The sequence below is a fragment of the Pseudonaja textilis genome, chromosome 1 (genome assembly GCF_049901715.1).
Source record: "Pseudonaja textilis isolate UNSWEBS1 chromosome 1, rPseTex1.2, whole genome shotgun sequence".
NCBI classification, from domain to species: domain Eukaryota; kingdom Metazoa; phylum Chordata; class Lepidosauria; order Squamata; family Elapidae; genus Pseudonaja; species Pseudonaja textilis.
In genome coordinates, this window is record NC_141990.1 from 184109335 (window position 1) to 184129673 (window position 20339).

Genomic DNA, 20339 nt, shown 5'->3' on the forward strand with positions numbered 1-20339 from the left:
ATCGTGCATATTTTAAGCCTTGGTCAAATACAGGTGATCTCAAGTTACAACTGAAATTCAGAGCGAAATTGCAGCCAGATAATAAATGTCTAGCTAATATAGTGCATCCCAACTGGAAGTAACTTCAGAAAGTTAAGGCCATATTTTTAAACAGGCTGTCCCTTATACAGGTGTGCTTACTGAGCAGAAATGGACATGGGGGAAATAAGATGAGTGATACATAGAATGCATAATCAAATACAGTTAGTTTGCTTTCAGGAAATCATAGCCACCTCTGTGCCTTTAGAGAAAAGCAATAAAATGAACTCAGTAAAATACAGTTATGTGCCATGAATATACAGAAATGTTATTTTTGAAATATATACAAGAAAATCTTTTCTATTGCCAGTGGCCAAGGTATTAATAAATTAAATCACTGGACATAAATGAAAGACAAGTTCTATTAAAAAACATTAAGATTTTTACCTTACATATTGATTTTAGCAAAGCATGGTAACCAACTAGACTTAATTTTTAGGGTGACATCATTCAGGTTCTTTCCACATATACATCAACATGTGCTACATAATAGCCATTTAGGTCATTTCTCCATCCAAAAATATAACTGCTTTATGAAAAAGCAATAAAATATAATTTTGCATAAAAATGATATTAGCAAGATTCAACTGAGAAAGTAGTGCATGTATCACATTACTTCTCCCAACAATTCCCAAAGAGGTGAGAACAAAAATATATAATGCACATAATAAAGCATGAATACATAGATTATCAGAATGATTATACCTCCGCAGGATGCTTTTCTAATTTAAAAGATGTGCTTAGCATTCATGCACAGTTTTAGGGAATTTTAATTCTATAAAGGGTTATGAAAATGAGACAGAGGAAATATAAGAAGTCATGAAAAGAGATGGTATATTTATCACAGCATTAGGCATTGAGAATATGAACTTAGATTAACTTTCCAAGATCATTACAAAATTAGCCAGTTTCCTTTCAACCTGCCTATATAGAACCACAACCTGCAAAGTTAAAATATTCTCAGATCATCCTTTTGCTTTACACTTACAGTTCATTTTCCATAAATAATACACTTTATCCATTATTTAAAATACGAACAAAAATCCTGGTGTTTAAAAATCTGCCCTTAAGAAATGACAAATAAATACATATTTTAAAATAACAACGTACAACTTGACATTGTTTTTAAGGCATGAAAAATGGCATATGAATGGGAAGAGCTTCTAGAAAAGCATTATGTTGTTTTTGATATGGCCGGTCCAAGCACAAAACACCAAAAAAATCAACCTGACTCTAAAATGAACCAGTGTTCTAATGTGAATCAAGATTCAATAACTACATGTGTAGACGTTCTAGAACTTAAGTTATAACAAGATTTGTTTTATTGTTGAACTCTTCTTGTCTATTTAAAGCACCAGATACTCTACAAAGCATCTTTGGCCAAATCAGTACATGCTTCTTTTATGCTGCACTTCCAGTATCTCAATAAATAAAGGGGTTGTGGGCATTTTCCTCCCCTCTTTTCAATGTAAATGATCACAGAAATGTTCAGTCTGGGCTAATGCACTTTTGGAAGTCTATTATAAATTGAATGTAAAAGCAAAGGAAGGTTTTCTGCAGACCCACAAATCACCCTCGGCTATAAGAAACATGATGTGCATAGTGGTATCTTTGTTTTTCTTTTTTAAGAGTTAGATCTACAAATGTTGCTAGATCTACATTCTCAGTTTACCAGAGTTTGAGTGTTTCTACTTTATTAAAGCCAGGATCCTTTCGGAGTTCCCAATAGGTGTCATTAGAAACCCATGCTTCTCTCTGATTTGCTTCAATAACTTTTCTGCAAAATTAAGAGAGTTATTGGTTAACATAAATTCAGAAATATTCTTTAAGAGAATAGACACATACTTCAATTTAATTTACTTGTTGAGGAAATCTTCTGAAAAATGAAATTGCAATAAAATAATCCATTTTATTTAATCATAAATCAACAAGAACAAAAAGAAGAAAATCACAATTAATTAGGATAAAATAGAAAAAAATAATTGTTCTAAAATATCTAAGAAGGATTAGAAGAGATATTATGGTGTACTGTACAAACTGTAGAATGGTACTTAGCTGTGCTCAAAGATGTCAAATCACATTGACCTAATAATAACAAGATAAAACAAGTCAGAACGAATAGGATATTTAGTAAAGAATGGAAATAATAATTCTTGATGAGTGTCTGGGTATCATGTTCCAGCATTTCAATTATTTCTCCACCATGTGGATACATCTCTGTTCGAAGGGATCTTTCAGCATGTTGCTTCAGTAACTGCTGTTTGTGCAGGCACTGAATCTAGCAAAGGATAAAGCCCTTCTAAATTTTGGAATCATTATGCAACTAAGGTATTTGGTTGATTGAAGAAGATATGTGGAGTGGCTCAAAATGTTGTTTCTAGACAGAACTGATAAATCAGTCTACAACTCTAAACCAATGGCCCATTGTTTGAGATCAGCTAATGCACAATCATTTTAAGTAGGCTGGCTTTTCTGTGAAGCACACATTTGGCACACAATGACCTATTTGAAAAAGAACCAAAAACTTGATTTGAACTCTTCCAAGACAAAGGAACGCCCTTTAAGGCGCAACTAAACTCCTAAAAGTTGCTGGGCTTGGATGTTAGCTGAAGAGATTTTAATTGCTGCTGATATATACGGAGATCCTTTGGAGAAATAGAAAAAGTATAAAGCCAAAGTGGATTTCTGTGCATTTAGGGTAACGTGTGAAATTAGGTGTGAAATGTATGGTTATCTACAGCATGGAAAATAATCACTAGATATTTAACACCTAGTCTGTTAAATAATGATTTAGCTGCCAGATATGTGCCTTAGCAAAAATCATGACCCTGATTTTGGAGTAATTAATTTCCAACTGTTCTTCTTCACAGTGCCCACCAAATATATAAAGTGCCTGTTTCAGGCCAATCTATATCTAGATCTTGTTTTCTTGCAGATGTTTCATTACCCAAACTAGGTATCATCATCAGTGGTCCTTAGATAATCTATGCCTAAGGAAAAAGTGTAGCAGCATCTGCATATAAAAGAAATGTGTCTATTTCCCAATTTTGGCAGATCAAGAGATGGGCTATTTAATCTGCCTATAAGAGAATTAATGACTGGCTTTCTCTGAAGCCTGTTTGCTCATCAGCCAAGATATTCTTAGTTACAATCCAATCCAGGAGCTTGTTGTACAAGTGCTAGCATATAATTTACTAATTGGCTACTGTGTCAATAATCTCTATTTATCTTTTTTTGTAGATTAAAGTCACTAAAGGTAGGCCCCAATCATCAGAGACCTTAGCATATTTATCAATATTGGTGAATAGAAAAGCCAAAATGGGAACCCACCAAATGTTTTGAATGTCCTCCACTAAAATGAACATATTCTGAAGCTTTGTTCAATTTCAGCTATTTCATCAGTTTTATAATCGGGGTGGGGGTGCGGGAAGAAAAATCTTTCACTCAACTAATTCAAGTTCTTCAGCCAATTTCTCTACTCCTCCATCTGGTGTTAACAGGAACAATCATTCTTCTAACCAACCCTGTTTTGATAGCAAATGCCATACAGCCAAGAAACAACTAATTTCCTGCTTTAAAGAAGATAAAAAAAGATCCTCTTTCTTATTCAACCCAGAATGAGTTGCTGCTCTACTTTGCTGCTCTTTAAGAGGAAAAATAAACATATTATTTATTATATGCCTATAATAGCAAGCATATATATTATTCCTATTATTATAGGCAAAGAAGAAATAGACTTTGAGAGAGTTTTGGAATCAACTCTCATTATAAGACTTCAGCTCTATCTGGAAATGCATAACTCTTTAATCTGCTTCCTCTAATTTACAAATTTTGTCTTTTATACCTGCTTCAGTCTGGGGACACCACTTCATATTGTTGTATACACAGAAGGAATTACTCCATCCGAAGAGGGATTAGACTATAAATAAAATAATTATTTGGCAGAGAAGGAGAAAAGAGATTGAATTTTACTCTTAGGTATTTGGCAGATGTTTGTTTTTCTAACTCTACAAGGTTACATAAAAGAGAGGAACTGCACATACACCTGTTTGCTTGGACAAATCTCTATCTAGCTAGGGGAAAATTTATGAAAGATAGTGCATGCATAAAATACCAATCTGAAGATCAAACATTAATGTTAGATCTCTGAATTTCAAAAATAATGCAATAACTACATATTACAAATAAAACTGGTTTCTCATCTAATCAAGATTCACAAAAATCATCATCTTTGATTCAGATTTATCTGAGGAATAAGACCCTAGACTACAACCAATTTTCCCCCTATGTTTTGACATTTTTGAAAATAATTCAGTTGTACAATAAGAAACATGCAGATGTTACATAATGCAAGACAATTTCTAATGTTAAAAACATTATTAGTATTTTTGTTAATATTGTTATACCATTATATATACTAACCCCATTCTGTTTGCACAAGAATCACAAAGAGAGAGATTACTTACTTAAAAAATTTTGGTACATGTTCCATATTGTTTTCCTCTAAATAACGTCTCCGGCATCTCTGCAATTCTTCAATTCTTTGTTTTTCTGCTGCTGCTGCTTCTAAATTTCCATCTTCCAAATGCCTATAGTTAAGAATTAGGTCTTTCAGTAGATACATATCAACCTTTAAAAAATCTAACAACAAAATCCAGAAATTCCAAACTTCAAGAAGCATTTATATCATGTTCTATATTATGCAGGTTAGATAAAATTGATAGTATATTACAAAAAGTATTTATGAAGTGGGAAGGGGAAAAATAGGAAGGGTGATCCGTGTCTGCTGCTCTTTTTATAAGTTCACATATTAAAATATTTTAAATACTTCTGAAACTGTCTGGAGCAAGCTTTCACTGAGCAGCAGTGATTCACATTTCAGATGAATTTTTTAGCATTAATGTTCCTTATAATATTTAATCAAAAGCATGGTAGCATATTTTTTTTTTAAAAGTATACTTCTTGCCTTTGATCTGGCCTGAATCGAGCATCTGTTTTTGGAAGAAGGTCTTTCAGTGCAGGATCTAACTCATTTAGCTCAATAGCAAACCTTGTGAAACCATAATAATGCTCATAATTTGTTGGCATGGAACCTATATTAAAAATTAAAATAAAGGTAGTGATTAACCACTGTGAATAAACACTAGGTCTACATGATAAAGAAAATATTGTACCTTGATCTTCATTAAACACCCTATATGAAGCACTGTCAATTCTCAAAACTTTTTAAACCATGGTTTTATGTGCAGACATTATTCTCCCTGTTATTAAGAAGATATGGGAGATGGTTCACTCCTCATGTTGTTGTCAAAATATGCTCCGCTTGGCTAGGACCCCCATATGTTCTCCCAAACCTTGCCCCACAAAATCCACATTTCATGGTCTGACACAATCACTTCATGATTTTCTATGCAAGGAGAAAGAAATTACTTCAGGAAGAAAGATCATCCCAAAATATTCCAGAGAAGGTGGATACTTAGGGCTTTAATGGTCTTACAGATATTACTGAATGTTGGCCCTCTACATCACTGAGGCACAGCATGGGCATTCATATTATGTTTTATGCACAAGAAGCAATAGATAGAAACTAATCAAGGAAAGAACCAACCTATAACTTAGGAGAAATTTCCTGACAGAACAATTAACCAGTGGAATGGCTTGCCTCTAAAAGTTGTGGATGCTCCAACACTGGAGGTTTTTAAGAAGAGATTAGATAACGATTTGTCTGAAAAGGTATAGGATCTCCTCCTTGGTTAGGGGATTGGACTGGAGGACATCCAAGGTCCCTTCCAACTCTGTTATTTTATTTTTCATTTAACCTATTTTTTTTATATTACTGAATCAGGTTGAACCATGGGTGTGTTACAAGTAGATAAAACCAGAATGCAACATTACAAAAGCAAGGCCTTATGAAAATGGTCAGTTTTGGCAGTTTTCTGAAAAGATCCCAACAACGCCATTTTGTGAAAAACACTGCTTTGAGTTCCCATTCTCTCACTTAATATATGAGTCTAGGCCAGACGGATACATATCAATTTAATAAATTAATATGTGCAGAACTCTTAGCATCCTGGCTTGGGATCAACATACAGGATGAGCCAATTTTATGAAAGGAAGCAGTTCTGAATAGTCCTTTTATGTAACCTTCTGTTGCATCCAACAACCTGGTAGCTGCTGCTTGAAACTCACTAGAACTTAATCAATTTCACACTAAAGGTTTTGTTGTCATAAATGCCCACGTTGATCATAAAATGAATTTTTATTACCATTAATTACAGTCATATTTGCAAATGGTTGCTATCCAAGGCAGTTGCTAAATGAGGACTCACTGTATTGTGGGACACCTTGAAACATTATCCCAGATTTAAAAAGTTAAAGATAATTCAAATTCCCAACCAGTTCTCATATCATTTTTGTTAAATCACAAAATAAGCATATAAATTATAGGAGAACTAGGAACTGCCTCATAGCTACTAATTTTGGAAAATTAGAAAAACACAAGATTTAGTTCAGAAGGTACAACCTGTATCCTTAATCAAAGAATCCCATTTTCCCCCATCGATAGAAATACTGCATGAATTATTTCTACGGCATACATTATTTCTACTTTCTCTTCCAATGTTCTTTATTTTTTTAACATTCGGTTGCACAAAATTCATCATTCAAATATGGGAAAAAACTGATTGTAATTTTGTCCTTACCAATAAATCCAATTGACTAAATAAGTGATTGTTACCTTTTTCAAAGGAACTACTCCTTTTTTTCTGTTCAGCTTGAAGAATATCAAAATGTATATACTCTGTGTGTGTGTGTGTGTGTGTATGTGTGTGTGTGTGTATGTATGTCTGTCTCTCTGCCTTCAATAAACAGTAAGAATGTCGGTATGCACACACATACACACACACACACACAGAGTATATATAATACTGAAAAATGCACATTCATTTTAATGGCAACAGTGGCATTAAACATTTTGCTACCATGCTCAAAATATTAGATCTCTCTTCATTCAACACATGCCATTTAACAACTTACAGCATTTTTGCATTATTCCTGCTTGATCTTAGAACCTATTATGGAACACACACAGTCTTCTAAATAAGCTGAGTTTGATTTAGATTTCATCATGGAAAGATACAATTATTAAAGGACAGCAATGACTTACACTTACAGTTTCTAAGCTACAATTAATGTTCCAAGCTATCATAACTAGTACACCGAGATGAAATCCTGGCGTCTATAGTACAAATTCTACTCCTTTCTTTATTACTTTTTTAAGTTATATTTAGAATTATATAAATGTCATGTATTACCAGGCCTCCATATACATTTTGCTGAAGGTGCAATTCCACAATATAATCCTTCATGCCATTTTCCAAAAAGGCGATGCACCACTTTTCCTTCTTGGTCCATGACAACACCTTGAACTTCGTTTACATTAGAATTCCAGTAGTTCACCTAAAAACATTAAAACCAAATAGTTTGGTTTTATGAAATGTAAACAAATCATCTATTATCAAGTCTCTCTGCCTTCAATCAACAGCAAGAGTGCAATCCCCATTCCTTACTAAGAGCCTTCAATAAATGTGATTCTTCACATGCAATCCCATGAGAAAAAAAAATGTAATCTTATTTATGACACAACACACTATATATGTGAGTGCTCTGAATGATGGCAGACTTCTAATTTAAAGGGGGATTGTAATATGAAGGTCTGCTTCCACAGGCTACTCAAATTATGTATAGGATCATAAAAAGGTAATTGCTAGAATAATAGAACAGGCTGTGAAAGCAAGATTATTTTATATCCTACTCAAAAGTACTTTAGTCTTCTTGACAAGTGAAAGTATTTTTAGGGCAGATTTCTTCCTTCTAAAATACACTGCTCAAAAAAATAAAGGGAACACAAAAATAAGACATCCTAGATCCGAATGAATGAAATATTCTCATTAAATACTTTGTTCATTACATAGTTGAATGTGCTGACAACAAAATCACACAAATATTATCAATGGAAATCAAATTTAGCAACCCATGGAGGTCTGGATTTGGAGTTACACTCAAAATTAAAGTGGAAAAAAACATTACAGGCTGATCCAACTTTGATGTAATATCCTTAAAACAAGTCAAAATGAGGCTCAGTAATATGTGTGGCCTCCACGTGCCTGTATGACCCCCCTACAACGCCTGGGCACGCTCCTAATGAGGTGGTAGATGGTCTCCTGAGCGATCTCCTCCCACACCTGGACTAAAGCATCCCCCAACTCCTGGACAGTCTGTGGTACAATGTGATGTTGGTGGATGAAGTAAGATATGATGTCCCAGATGTGCTCAGTTAGATTCAGGTCTGGGGAACGGGTGGGCCAGTCCATAGTATCAAGCCAGTCTGTAGTATTAATGCCTTTGTCTTGCAGGAACTTCTGACACACTCCAGCCACATGAGGCCTAGCATTGTCGTGGATTAGGAGGAACCCAGGGCCAACCGTACCAGCATATGGTCTCACAAGGGGTCTGAGGATCTCATCTCAGTACCTAATGGCAGTCAGGATATCTCTGGTGAGCACATGGAGGGTTGTGCGGCCCCCTAAAGAAATGCCAGCCCACACCATTACTGACCCACTGCCAAACTGGTCATGCTGGAAAATGTTGCAGGCAGAAGAACGTTCACCATGGCGTCTCCAAAACCTGTCACATCTGTCACATTTGCTCAATGTGAACCTGCTCTCGTCTGTGAAGAGCACAGGGCACCAGTGGCAAATTTGCCAATCTTGGTGTTCTCTGGCAAATGCCAAACATCCTGCACAGTGTTGGGCTGTAAGCACAACCCCCATCTGTGGACGTCAGGCCCTCATAACACCCTCGTGGAGTATGTTTCTGACCGTTTGAGCAGCCACATGCACATCTGTGGCCCACTGGAGGTCATTTTGCAGGGCTCTGTCAGTGTTCCTCCTGTCTCTCCTTGCACAAAAGCGGAGGTAGCAGTCCTGATGCTGGATTGTTGCCCTCCTATGGCCTCCTCCACGTCTCCTGATGTACTGGCCTGTCTCCTGGTAGCGCCTCCATGCTCTGGACACTACGCTGACAGACACAGCAAACCTTCTTGCCACAACTCGCATTGATGTGCCATCCTGGGTGAGCTGCACTACCTGAGCCACGTGTGGGTTGTAGACTCCCTCTCATGCTACCACTAGAGTGAAAGCACCACCAGCATTCAAAAGTGACCAAACCATCAGCCAGAAAGCATAGGAACTGAGAAGTGGTCTGTGGTCACCACCTGCGAACCACTCCTTTATTGGGGAAGTCTTGCTAACTGCCTATGCTTTCCACCTGTTGTCTATTCCATTTGCACAACAGCATGTGAAATTGATTGTCAATCAGTGTTGCTACCTAAGTGGACAGTTTGATTTCACAGAAGTGTGATTGACTTGGAGTTACATTGTGTTGTTTAAGTGTTCCCTTTATTTTTTTGAGCAGTGTATTTGTCTGGAGCTCAAAAAAAGAAAACAGCATTCTTGATTGGGAATCCAGTCACAAATAGCTTTTCTAATTTTTCTTTTTATAATTATCTGCATGGAACTATTAACGCTCATGAGCTCCAGCAAGGTTGGGACCTAATTAAAGAAATCTCAACCGATTAATTGTACCACTAGACAATAAATTAACTGGTCACATCTACATAGGAATAAAACTGTTAAAGGAAATGCCAGGTGTTTTAAATAATGTATATACATCTCATAGCACCTTAAAATGAAGACAGAAAATCTTTACTCTTTTCAATATTGCTTATATTGCCATCCATGGGGAAAGTTAGAAGTTCTCACCTATCCTAGAAAATCATTTTGGGTGACAAAGATAAAAAGGGGGAGATTCTTCTAAACTTGGGTTGTGCACTGTTTTTTACTATTATTTTGCTTAAAGACCGGTATTTATTTATGGGAAAGCATGGAAGAACAACATTAATATTAATATTTAAAATTAAAATATTTCCAGGTAAACGTTTCACTGTCATGCTGAATTGGTTCATATAACCAGGAGCCATTTCTAGATTCACAGTAATATTTTCCAGAATCACTGGGAGTCTGGCAGTATAAAGATTTAATAAATTGTTGTTGCCATTATCACTAATGCAGGCGATTTAGATAAAATGATGCAGAACAATGTGATTTTACCACGCTGAAAGTCTACTATACGTCATTGTCAACCATAGAGCTCTACAAGGTATTTATAGATTTGCATCAATGGTCATGCATAAAGGCACTGATTGCATTAATTGTGGCACCCAAAAAGAATATATAGGAATGTTGCCACTAAATTTAGATGCTCTCTGGCAGCTAATTGAAAGGACTATTAATTATTTTCCCCACTGAAACAGAACCTATTGAAGCTAGCGTGCTACTGATGCATTTCCAAATGTTCCTGTGAATAGGCCATTGGTAGCATACATAGTCCCTTCACTGTTCATGATGATGATCATAGTAAATCTACCTTGATAAATGTGAGCTTACAAATACAGACACTGCTTTTTGTATTTCTAATGGTTATTTCTCCATAATGCTCTATCCATCTCCTTCCACTCAGGATGTTGTGTATGCAAGTAGTGACTTTGTTCCAAACATAGCAATCACCGTATCTAGAAAGAAAGGGAAGAGTAATAAGCTTCAGAATTCTTTTCTAAAGCCATTCCAAGCTCACATGCAAATAAATCTTACTACAATTCCAATATTAAAAACAACTCACAAAGAAGGAAAAGGTGCACCTCTTCACTCATTTAAATATTTATATTCTACCTTTTCTCCATCTTTATGTCCTCAACAATTTTTTACGATCAATTTTTGCATCATCATAGAAAGCATAATAAAACAACATTAGTCGAACATGGCTCTATATCCATCATCAATTATATCACACTGATTCTTAAAGCTACCAAAAAATCTGGGGGGATAACAAGACTTAAACACTGTAAACAACAGGCCTGAGAAAAGTGTCTGGAAAGTTATGTCAAAGTCTGGGATGGTAATGATAAGAATACTCCTGCTCTAACAGATTCAAAAAGCTTATCCTTCAGGTCTCTCTATACTGAATGGAGTACTTCCACTGTCTTTTTTCCCATAGAAGCTTTGTTCAACATTACAAAAATTTTAAATGATAATTTGGATTGTCAAATATTTTCCTGAAAGCAGGCTTTTCAGGGTACTTCTGATATTGGAGGCACTAACCCCCACATACTGGAATATTTTTAAAAAACATTTTTTATTCTTCCAGAGAAGACTATGCTTACAGTCACAAGACAGAATTAACCACAAAAAATAATTAACATGAATGCATCCACTTGCAGCTTGCAGCTCTGCCAACTCCCTCACTCCAATTATGGTCTTGGATCAATCTGTTGCTTTTATACAGTTCAAAAGATACTTCTGTTAGAAGCTAATGTAAGCTACTGAGACAGATTAGATTGAGACAAAGACAGTCAGTGTTGTAAGTGATTAAATTTCTGGACTGTAATTACAGACATCCAGGTTCTAGCCCCTTGTAAGTTGCAGAAGCTCACTGAGTGATTTGAAGCCACTTTCTCATAACACAACCTATCACTCGGGGCTGCTGTGGATAAAAAAGGAAGGCAAGGTGTTGAGGTAATTCCCCGTTAGGAGAATGAGCGCACACAGGGACACGTAGTAAGAGTAGTGAAGAATAACACACAACCAGCACACAGATACACTGTATAGTAAAATGTAGGTTTTTAGTTCCAATAAACATTTAAGCAAAATCCAACAAGCAGTCCAAGTCATACATGGTTAAAGCAGTCAGTTTTCAGTCCAGGGATAATCCAAAATATCGAAGTCCAGTATCAAAAACAGTTCAGTTAAAGACTCACATCAAATCCAAGAATAACGATGATCAGTAACAGTCAATAGGGAAATGCAGGCACAGCAACACTCTCAGCAACAACAGAACAGAACAACCCAGGTCTCTGGCTCCATCTTATGGCCATTTGAGGAACCACACCCAATTACAATTTTAGCATTTCCTTAAAGAGACAGTATTAAAATGTCTATCCTGGTTTATATATTTTCCAACCCAACTGTTAGGTGACTTACATTCCTAACACAAGGTAACTATTTATCATAGTTCTTAACAAAAGGCAAGATATAAATCTAATAAAGAAATTTTAAAATAAATTAAAATTTCATTTGTCTATAGCTACATAGTGGGTGCATACTGATGAGAAATCTGAGACATTTTTTCCCAATTTATTCTTCTGTTTGCATTAGTTCTGTGTGAAGCAAGCCAAATTATAATATGTTGGCATCAGCTGATCAACTCTAACATGCTTCAGGATAAACATAATAAAGAACAGTAAGACTAATAAAATGCACTAGGTTTTCTCCACTTTGCTAACACCCTTGTTTGTACAGGGGCATATTTCATTTTCAATTACTAAAATATACCTACCTTTTTAAAGAAAATAACAAAGGGAAGTCTAAATGTTTTTACTGTTACAAAGTTATGCCAGGTAACCATTTGTAAGGATCAAAACACCATCCATTCAAGCAATGACCATTTTCACCCTAGCTCAACCAGAATTCATTTCAATATTAATTGTTGCTAGGACACTGGGATCTGGTTCTTCAGGGATCCCAGCTTTCTTACCGCTGCCTAAAAATTCTGCACATTTTCAGATTTCATATCTGTCATGTTTATACAATAACTTGATGTTTAACATAAAAAGACATACAAAAAGCACTTACTTAGGAAGTGTCACATTCAGAGTTCCAATTGGCAATATTTCCATCGATTTCCCCCAGAATTTGTTTTTCCATCTAATATCTAAATAAAAGAAATTTGTACAAAGAAGCAAAATGCTATATACATTTATTCATCTCAGATACTATGTAAGTTAATATATCTTGTTCTAAACAGATCAACAGGCTAATCCAGAGGCAGAAAATTGTTGATTTCTAATTTCTCAATGTAAAATATGTAATAAAATAAAGAAAGAAAGAACAATTGGCCTTTGCTAGTATTGTAACTACATTTCAACAAGAGAATTTATAAAATTTAATTTTCTTTTTTAATTAAAATTTGATTCATCCATTTGTAACTCAAATATATACCTTGCCAAAACACAAAATTCTTTGATTCACAATGACAGGCAGAAATGGGTGGGTGATGGCTAACCTGGAAAAAAAATTACATACAAGTAATTGGACATACACAATCTATACAAGATTTTAAAATTCATTACATTTTGAAAAAAACACTATGCAACCATACAAAGAACATGAAGGCAAAGCTGAATTCTGCCATGTTGAATTTTAGCTAATATCTCAAAAACAAATATTGTTTTAAAACAAACCTAAGGATTTTCTTGACAGCACTTCATAAATCAAGATGAAATGTTTTAAATAACTCTCCTTCTTCCCAAAAAATAAAGTCATACAGCAATATTTAACTATCTTGATTACAGCAGACCATACCTGCTCTGAGAAAAATCGAAATCCCTTGTCTTCCCTGATACACTCATAAGTCTCACCAAGTAGAGGGTTAAAAGGCTTGCTTCCTGCTCTGTAATAAGTGGAAGCATATCCTGAAGTTGCAAAGGCAGCAATAAGGACCTAATTAGAACAACAAAACAGTATTTAAGAAAACAATTCTGAAAAAGATTGGCTTGATTGGCTTCTATAATCAACCATGTTTTTTCCTAGGGTGCACCTTTTCCCTGTTTATAGTTAACATACATACATACATACATACATACATACATACAGTATTTATATTTATGTTAGTTAGTAGTTCTCATTTGCTTCCAGAGTGTAGCAAAGATCTAAATCAAAACAGAAAGAAACTGAGGGCTAATGTTCTATTATCAGACATGAATGCTTTTAAATGCAGGAGAAAAATGTAAGAATGTTATATCTTGAAGACTTAACAGGAAGACAGGATGGACACAGAATCTACTTGTATATCTGTTTATGTATAATGTAATATATAATGTAATATTGCACTTACAAAGACACAAAACTCTGGGGAAAAACAAAAAAGGAATGTCAAGATGATAATCTGCATCTGAAGAAAATACAGTGGCCATGTTTATTTGTTGTAGGGAAACACAACTTATTATGAGGTGCAGAAGATGAGGCAAACCAGAAGGGAGAGAGTTGGACTTTTTAACTTCAGGGTTTATGGAAGCAATGCTTTCTATTCCTTCCAAACAGGATCACAGTATAAACTATTTTATTGCTTTGAGAACAAACCAATTTCCCAATTTCAAGTTCTCTTCTCAATTGCCTGGGAACCAGAGCTACAAATAAATGTTCCAAACTGGACACTTACTAGACTGTTTACATCTGAGGGTCTGATCTAACTGAACAGATCACAGAAAGAGCTACAGATCATTTCAGGGAGAAAAATGTAGTTGTTGACTGTAATAAACTTTTCATTCATACATGTTGTGCATATGGGAGGAATATCCTGTAATAACACACCCCTTCTTGTATTTCCAGATCAGGAACATACACTTTCCTAATTGAATTTCTTCCACATTGGTATTTAACTGCTTCTATAAAAAAGTTGCTAACAAAAATCTATAACTACTTTTTAAAAGGCAGCATTGCAATAGGAAAAAAAAACATGGATGTGTAATTAAAAGAAAGAAAAGAATATTTTTTTTACCTTTGAAGATACATAGTTAAAAATTTTTATAGAGATTAATCTCACAATAATTTTGGTATATTTCCCAGACACAGAAAACGGAGCATCATTCATGTATATAAATAAATATACTGCTCAAAAAAATAAAGGGAACACAAAAATAAGACATCCTAGATCTGAATGAATGAAATATTCTTATTAAATACTTCGTTCATTACATAGTTGAGTGTGCTGACAACAAAATCACACAAAAATTATCAATGGAAATCAAATTTAGCAACCCATGGAGGTCTGGATTTGGTTACACTCAAAATTAAAGTGGAAAAAAACATTACAGGCTGATCCAACTTTGATGTAATGTCCTTAAAACAAGTCAAAATGAGGCTCAGTAGTGTGTGTGGCCTCCACATGCCTGTATGATCTCCCTACAACGCCTGGGCATGCTCCTGATGAGGTGGCAGATGGTCTCCTGAGGGATCTCCTCCCACACCTGGACTAAAGCATCCCCCAACTCCTGAACAGTCTGTGGTGCAACATGGCATTGGTGGATGGAGCGAGACATGATGTCCCAGATGTGCTCAATTGGATTCAGGTCTGGGGAACAGGCGGGCTAGTCCATAGCATCAATGCCTTCGTCTTGCAGGAACTGCTGACACACTCCAGCCATATGAGGTCTAGCATTTTCTTGCATTAGGAGGAATCCAGGGCCAACTGCACCAGCATATGGTCTCACAAGGGATCTGAGGATCTCATCTCGGTACCTAATGGCAGTCAGGCTACCTTTGGTGAGCACATGGAGGGTTGTGCGGCCCCCTAAAGAAATGCCATCCCACACCATTACTGACCCACTGCCAAACCAGTCATGGTGGAAGATGTTGTAGGCAGCAGAACGTTCTCCACGGCGTCTCCAGAACCTGTCACATGTGCTCAGTGTGAAACTGCTTTTGTCTGTGAAGAGCACAGGGCTCCAGTGGCGAATTTGCCAATCTTGGTGTTCTCTGGCAAATGCCAAACATCCTGCACGGTGTTGGACTGTAAGCACAACCCCCATCTGTGGACATTGGGCCCTCATAACACCCTCATGGAGTCTGTTTCTGACCGTTTGAGCAGCCACATGCACGCTTGTGGCCCACTGGAGGTCATTTTGCAGGGCTCTGGCAGTGCTCCTCCTGTCCCTCCTTGCACAAAGGCGGAGGTAGTAGTCCTGATGCTGGATTGTTGCCCTCCTACGGCTTCCTCCACGTCTCCTGATGTACTGGCCTGTCTCCTGATAGCACCTCCATGCTCTGGACACTATGCTGACAAGACACAGCAAACCTTCTTCCCACAGCTCACATTGATGTGCCATCCTGGATGAGCTGCATTACCTGAGCCACTTGTGTGGGTTGTAGACTCCCTCTCATGCTACCACTAGAGTGAAAGCACTGCCAGCATTCAAAAGTGACCAAACCATCATCCAGAAAGCATAGGAACTGGGAAGTGGTCTGTGGTCACCACCTGCAGAACCACTCCTTTATTGGGGATGTCTTGCTAACTGCCTATGCTTTCCACCTGTTGTCTATTCCATTTGCACAACAGCATGTGAAATAGATTGTCAATCAGTGTTGCTACCTAAGTGGACAGTTTGATTTCACAGAAGTGTGATTGACTTGGAGTTACATTGTGTTGTTTAAGTGTTCCCTTTATTCTTTTGAGCAGTGTATAATGGAAACAGTTCACCAGGACTTTTTCCTGTGCAAACTATAATCATATTTTTATTTATATATCTTCATTATTTATATAGTTGCCATTCTCAGAGAATGCAATGCAATGAAAGGTACTCGGGCAAGACTTTGCAATATAAAAATTCCCAGTACCCTCTTCCTGTCAGAACATATTTTATGTTTCTCACCCAGAAGAGTCACAGAGAAAAGGGCAGGCTCTCTTTGATTTTTTAAGTATGTTACAAAATACATTTTATAGGCAAACAAATGGTACTTTTGTATAAGCTAGAGGCCCTCATTTTGCCAGCATCACTCCTTTTAGAGAATGCAAAATACCAGAGGTCTAAGAGAGAAGGAACACATTATGGAACACCATGATATGTTCCATAATCAGGCCCATTACCATACGTTCATAAGGATCATCTGTTTCAGCAGCTTTGTCCAAAAGTTCACTATATTCCAGTTCCTCGCAAAGGTGTTGCAAAGTATTCAAAGGCTCATTGAGCTCTACAGGCATTGATACTTTGGAAAGATCCTTCCCAATATTATTTCTCAAAATGTTCCACAGATTAATATTACTAGTATCAGGGGAGGGTGTTGGAAGACATGTCCTTCGTCCATTTCTGAAAGCACCTCCTGTTAGCTCACCATTCATTACTAAAAGAGAAATAGAACAGAATGATCATGAAACCTATACAATGTGCTGATATACACACATATACATATAGTGGGTATATGTTTGTATGCATGTAGTGGGGTGTATGCATATATATGGCATGATATTACATAAAACTGTAGATAGTTCTCAAAGTTACTGATTCATTTAGTGACTTTTCAAAGTTACAAGAGTGCTAAAAAAAACAGCTTAACATTCAGTTCTCACATTTATGAATTTAGTAGAAACTCTGTTAATTTTAACTTGCTGATTTAGCCCATACTAAGATGCCCCCAAAGAGAAAGATAAAAGGTGAAGCAAAGGAAAACTGAAGCAAAATCATACGCATGCCTGCAGTCCCGCCATTTTCACTTCATAACTGCTTTGCTTAACAAGCAAGTCATAGATTACAACTGCACTAGGACTATCTGTACTTTGAATTTTAATTATCTTACAATTTATCTTACTATCTTACATTAGTCTACAAGCAAGCTTGTAGCCTAGAGTAAGGAATCTCCTTATTAGAGGCCACAATTTCTTAGCGTTTTAAAAGTCAACTAACCAAATGTACCACTAAATCATGTTGTCTCCTGACATCATGGATTCAGAAAATAAACTGTAGGGTTAGTACCATTTTTTTAAACCTGTTACAACAAATGAGGCATAGTCCTGCTTTGAATCTGAGTATCACTACACCTGACTAAATCCTGAGTGCCTGGCAAAAATGTTTAAAAAAAAGATATTTAAAATCAATTTAAAGGAAATCTGATTAAGAATGATCCCAAATGAAGCTTTTATTGTGCACAGAATTTTACAAGGCATCCAGGTGTCGTTATTTTCTTTATAAAACCACACAATGCCTGACCATGGCTTTACCTAGATTTTTCTTTGCTTTGTCATGTGTACATAACAAATTGTTAAGAAACAAGATGGAATAAGCTGCTTACCTTGAAATATTCAAACAGCAAAATAAGTCGCCAGGGTACATATTTGCTTAATCTTTCATTCCTTGCCTTTTTACCACCTTAGGTTTTTTTTTCCTCCGTAACTTCCTCGACAGATGGAATTACCTATGCACTAATTCCCACTTTTGCTTTTCTATTCCCATTAATTTATTTTCCAAACAGATTTTCCTACCCTTTTAATTATTATTTTTTTAAAGGCAATCTCTTTTTAAAAGGATTTTTGTTAATGTTGCTGTACCTTTGCATATAATTCAATTAACTACTTGCTGACAGATGAGTTTCAGAAAAAAGGAATGACAAAAGAAGAGGGAGGATGGTGTATTTTTTCCCCAGGCCCATTTTCTGTAAAATAATTGGAAAAATAAAAATGTTTTGGTAATACCTTAAAAAAATCTAATTATATCTTTTCAAATAGTGAATGCAATAAGAGAAGTTTTTCACATATTGCTATTGTTTATTTTCCCAAAGTTTTTTTTTTGTAATTAGATTTTTTTTTTCAACTAACAGAGTATTAAACTTCTTCTACACAGAGTACAGCTTTCAAATATGAATACAAAATACATTTCAGCCACTAACGGACACTGTCATTTTCATAAAAAAGAAGGATTTGATACTGGATTTACTTGTGAGCTTGTCTATTGCTGAATTTTTACCTCGAGGTCAGACATGCTTTTGACTAGGTCTCAAAGGATAGAATTCTATTATCATGTCAATCATTTCTTCGGTCTTCAACTTTATTTTTTTCAGTGTGGCAAAATTAAGGCCTTAGATTTCCAGGGAATAATTGCTGATCTGAAGATGGTTCCACAAAATGAAGAGCCGATGATCGCACCAGAGTGAAGAGCTGGTGAATAGATCAACTTTTCATAATTCCTCTCCAGATAAGGAGAGGACTTGAGATTGCTATGTGTGTTCCAGGCAGTTGCTCCTCATGAGACCACCTCCAAACAGTGGTTTCCAACAGATTTAGCAATCTGGGGGTGGGTGGGTTCTTATTCAAACCATAGTTGGTATCTTCAAAAAGGACACTGGGTACTTCCTTTCCTAATCACTTTAAGAAACTATTGAATTGTTAACTTCCTTTAATCTATTAGGAACATTTGGATTGACGTTTTACAGCACCAGGTAATTTCCTTCAATCTTTAGCAAAATAGAGTTTTAAATGTAACATTAATGACTTAAAAAATTATTTCTGAAACAGTAAAAGAGTAATTAAAACTTTGAATTTTTAAACATTTTTTTTATTAAAGTTTTAAAACACAAAGATAAAAAATTAATACAAACTAACAAAAATGTAACAGTAAAAAAGAAAAATGCAAAACATTAAATAGATATATATGGTTATACATACATATATACCTTCCACATATAAATATTAAAAAAACATTATAGATATATTAAAGTGTGTGTGTGTATGTGTGTGGGAATGAAAAAGACTTGCTGATAAAACTGCAACTATTAGATTTTATGGATTTGTTTATAGATAACAGATGGAATATTGGAAGAAGAAATAATTTGTAGGTTTTAAAAGAAGATGATAAGTGATTGGAATAGTTTATAATTGTGAAGAAGGGGGAAGTCTTGCTTTTTACTGAATTCTAATTTATTCTCTAATTATCCTTCTTTTTATTTTCTGCACTTTCTATTTTTTTTTCTTTTTACTTTTTTGGTTTGTATTAGTCTTTATTGTTGTAAATTGTAATATTTAATAAATCTTTAATGAAAATTTAGAAAGAAGATTTATAATGAGGTTCGGGTTAGGCACAATGGGATGCAAAAAGAACAATGAGATGGGAAAAATTAGCGATTAATATGCTGGAAGATATGTCAATTGGAAAATAGAAATAGAGTAACAAAGAGAGCAAGGATGGGAATTATACACACAAAACAATACAACATCCTGAAGTGACCAAAAGAAAGAGGATTAATATGAGGAGAGGTTGAAAGTATCTTGTGATGGCAAAGAGGATAGAATAAAGGCAGAAAAATGGATTAACAGAAAGGATATGTTAAAAAGAGCTCATAGAATTAAAAAAGAAAGTAAAGTAATTTTCTGCAACTAATAAATTAGAAGCAATTTGAAAGTCTCAGAGTGAAAACTCCTTGTTTGCTTCTGTATAAATTATATAAATTTTATTTTCTAAAAGTCAAGAAACAGCATACTTTGCCGAGAAATATTGTCTCCGACACTAGTGTTGTCCTCAGATATGTTGTCGCTCACATCACTTATGTAAGATTCATCATCAGAAGCCTAATGAAGAAAATACTGATTATTACTATTATTATACT

The 20339-nt window shown here is 35.5% G+C and overlaps 1 protein-coding gene across 12 annotated transcripts in view; it reads right to left on the reverse strand.

The window, feature by feature from the left end:
- The window catches only part of OSBPL6 (oxysterol binding protein like 6), an 89504-nt gene that overhangs the window by 3510 nt on the left and 65655 nt on the right, over positions 1 to 20339 (reverse strand). For 9 of the 12 annotated variants that reach the window (XM_087917640.1, XM_087917681.1, XM_087917476.1 and 6 more), the window contains 10 exons: positions 20214 to 20301; positions 16834 to 17087; positions 13554 to 13691; positions 13191 to 13254; positions 12825 to 12903; positions 10564 to 10708; positions 7392 to 7536; positions 5045 to 5171; positions 4545 to 4667; positions 1624 to 1855 (listed from right to left, as the gene is read on the reverse strand). In XM_087917640.1, the coding sequence (XP_087773766.1) occupies positions 1747 to 1855; positions 4545 to 4667; positions 5045 to 5171; positions 7392 to 7536; positions 10564 to 10708; positions 12825 to 12903; positions 13191 to 13254; positions 13554 to 13691; positions 16834 to 17087; positions 20214 to 20301 (1272 nt within the window). In that variant the 3' untranslated portion in view covers positions 1624 to 1746. Of the gene's footprint in view, positions 1 to 1380; positions 1856 to 3922; positions 3998 to 4544; positions 4668 to 5044; positions 5172 to 7391; positions 7537 to 10563; positions 10709 to 12824; positions 12904 to 13190; positions 13255 to 13553; positions 13692 to 16833; positions 17088 to 20213; positions 20302 to 20339 lie in introns of those variants that run through there. The other 3 variants (XR_015740261.1, XM_087917255.1, XM_087917582.1) reach the window with 3 other exon arrangements.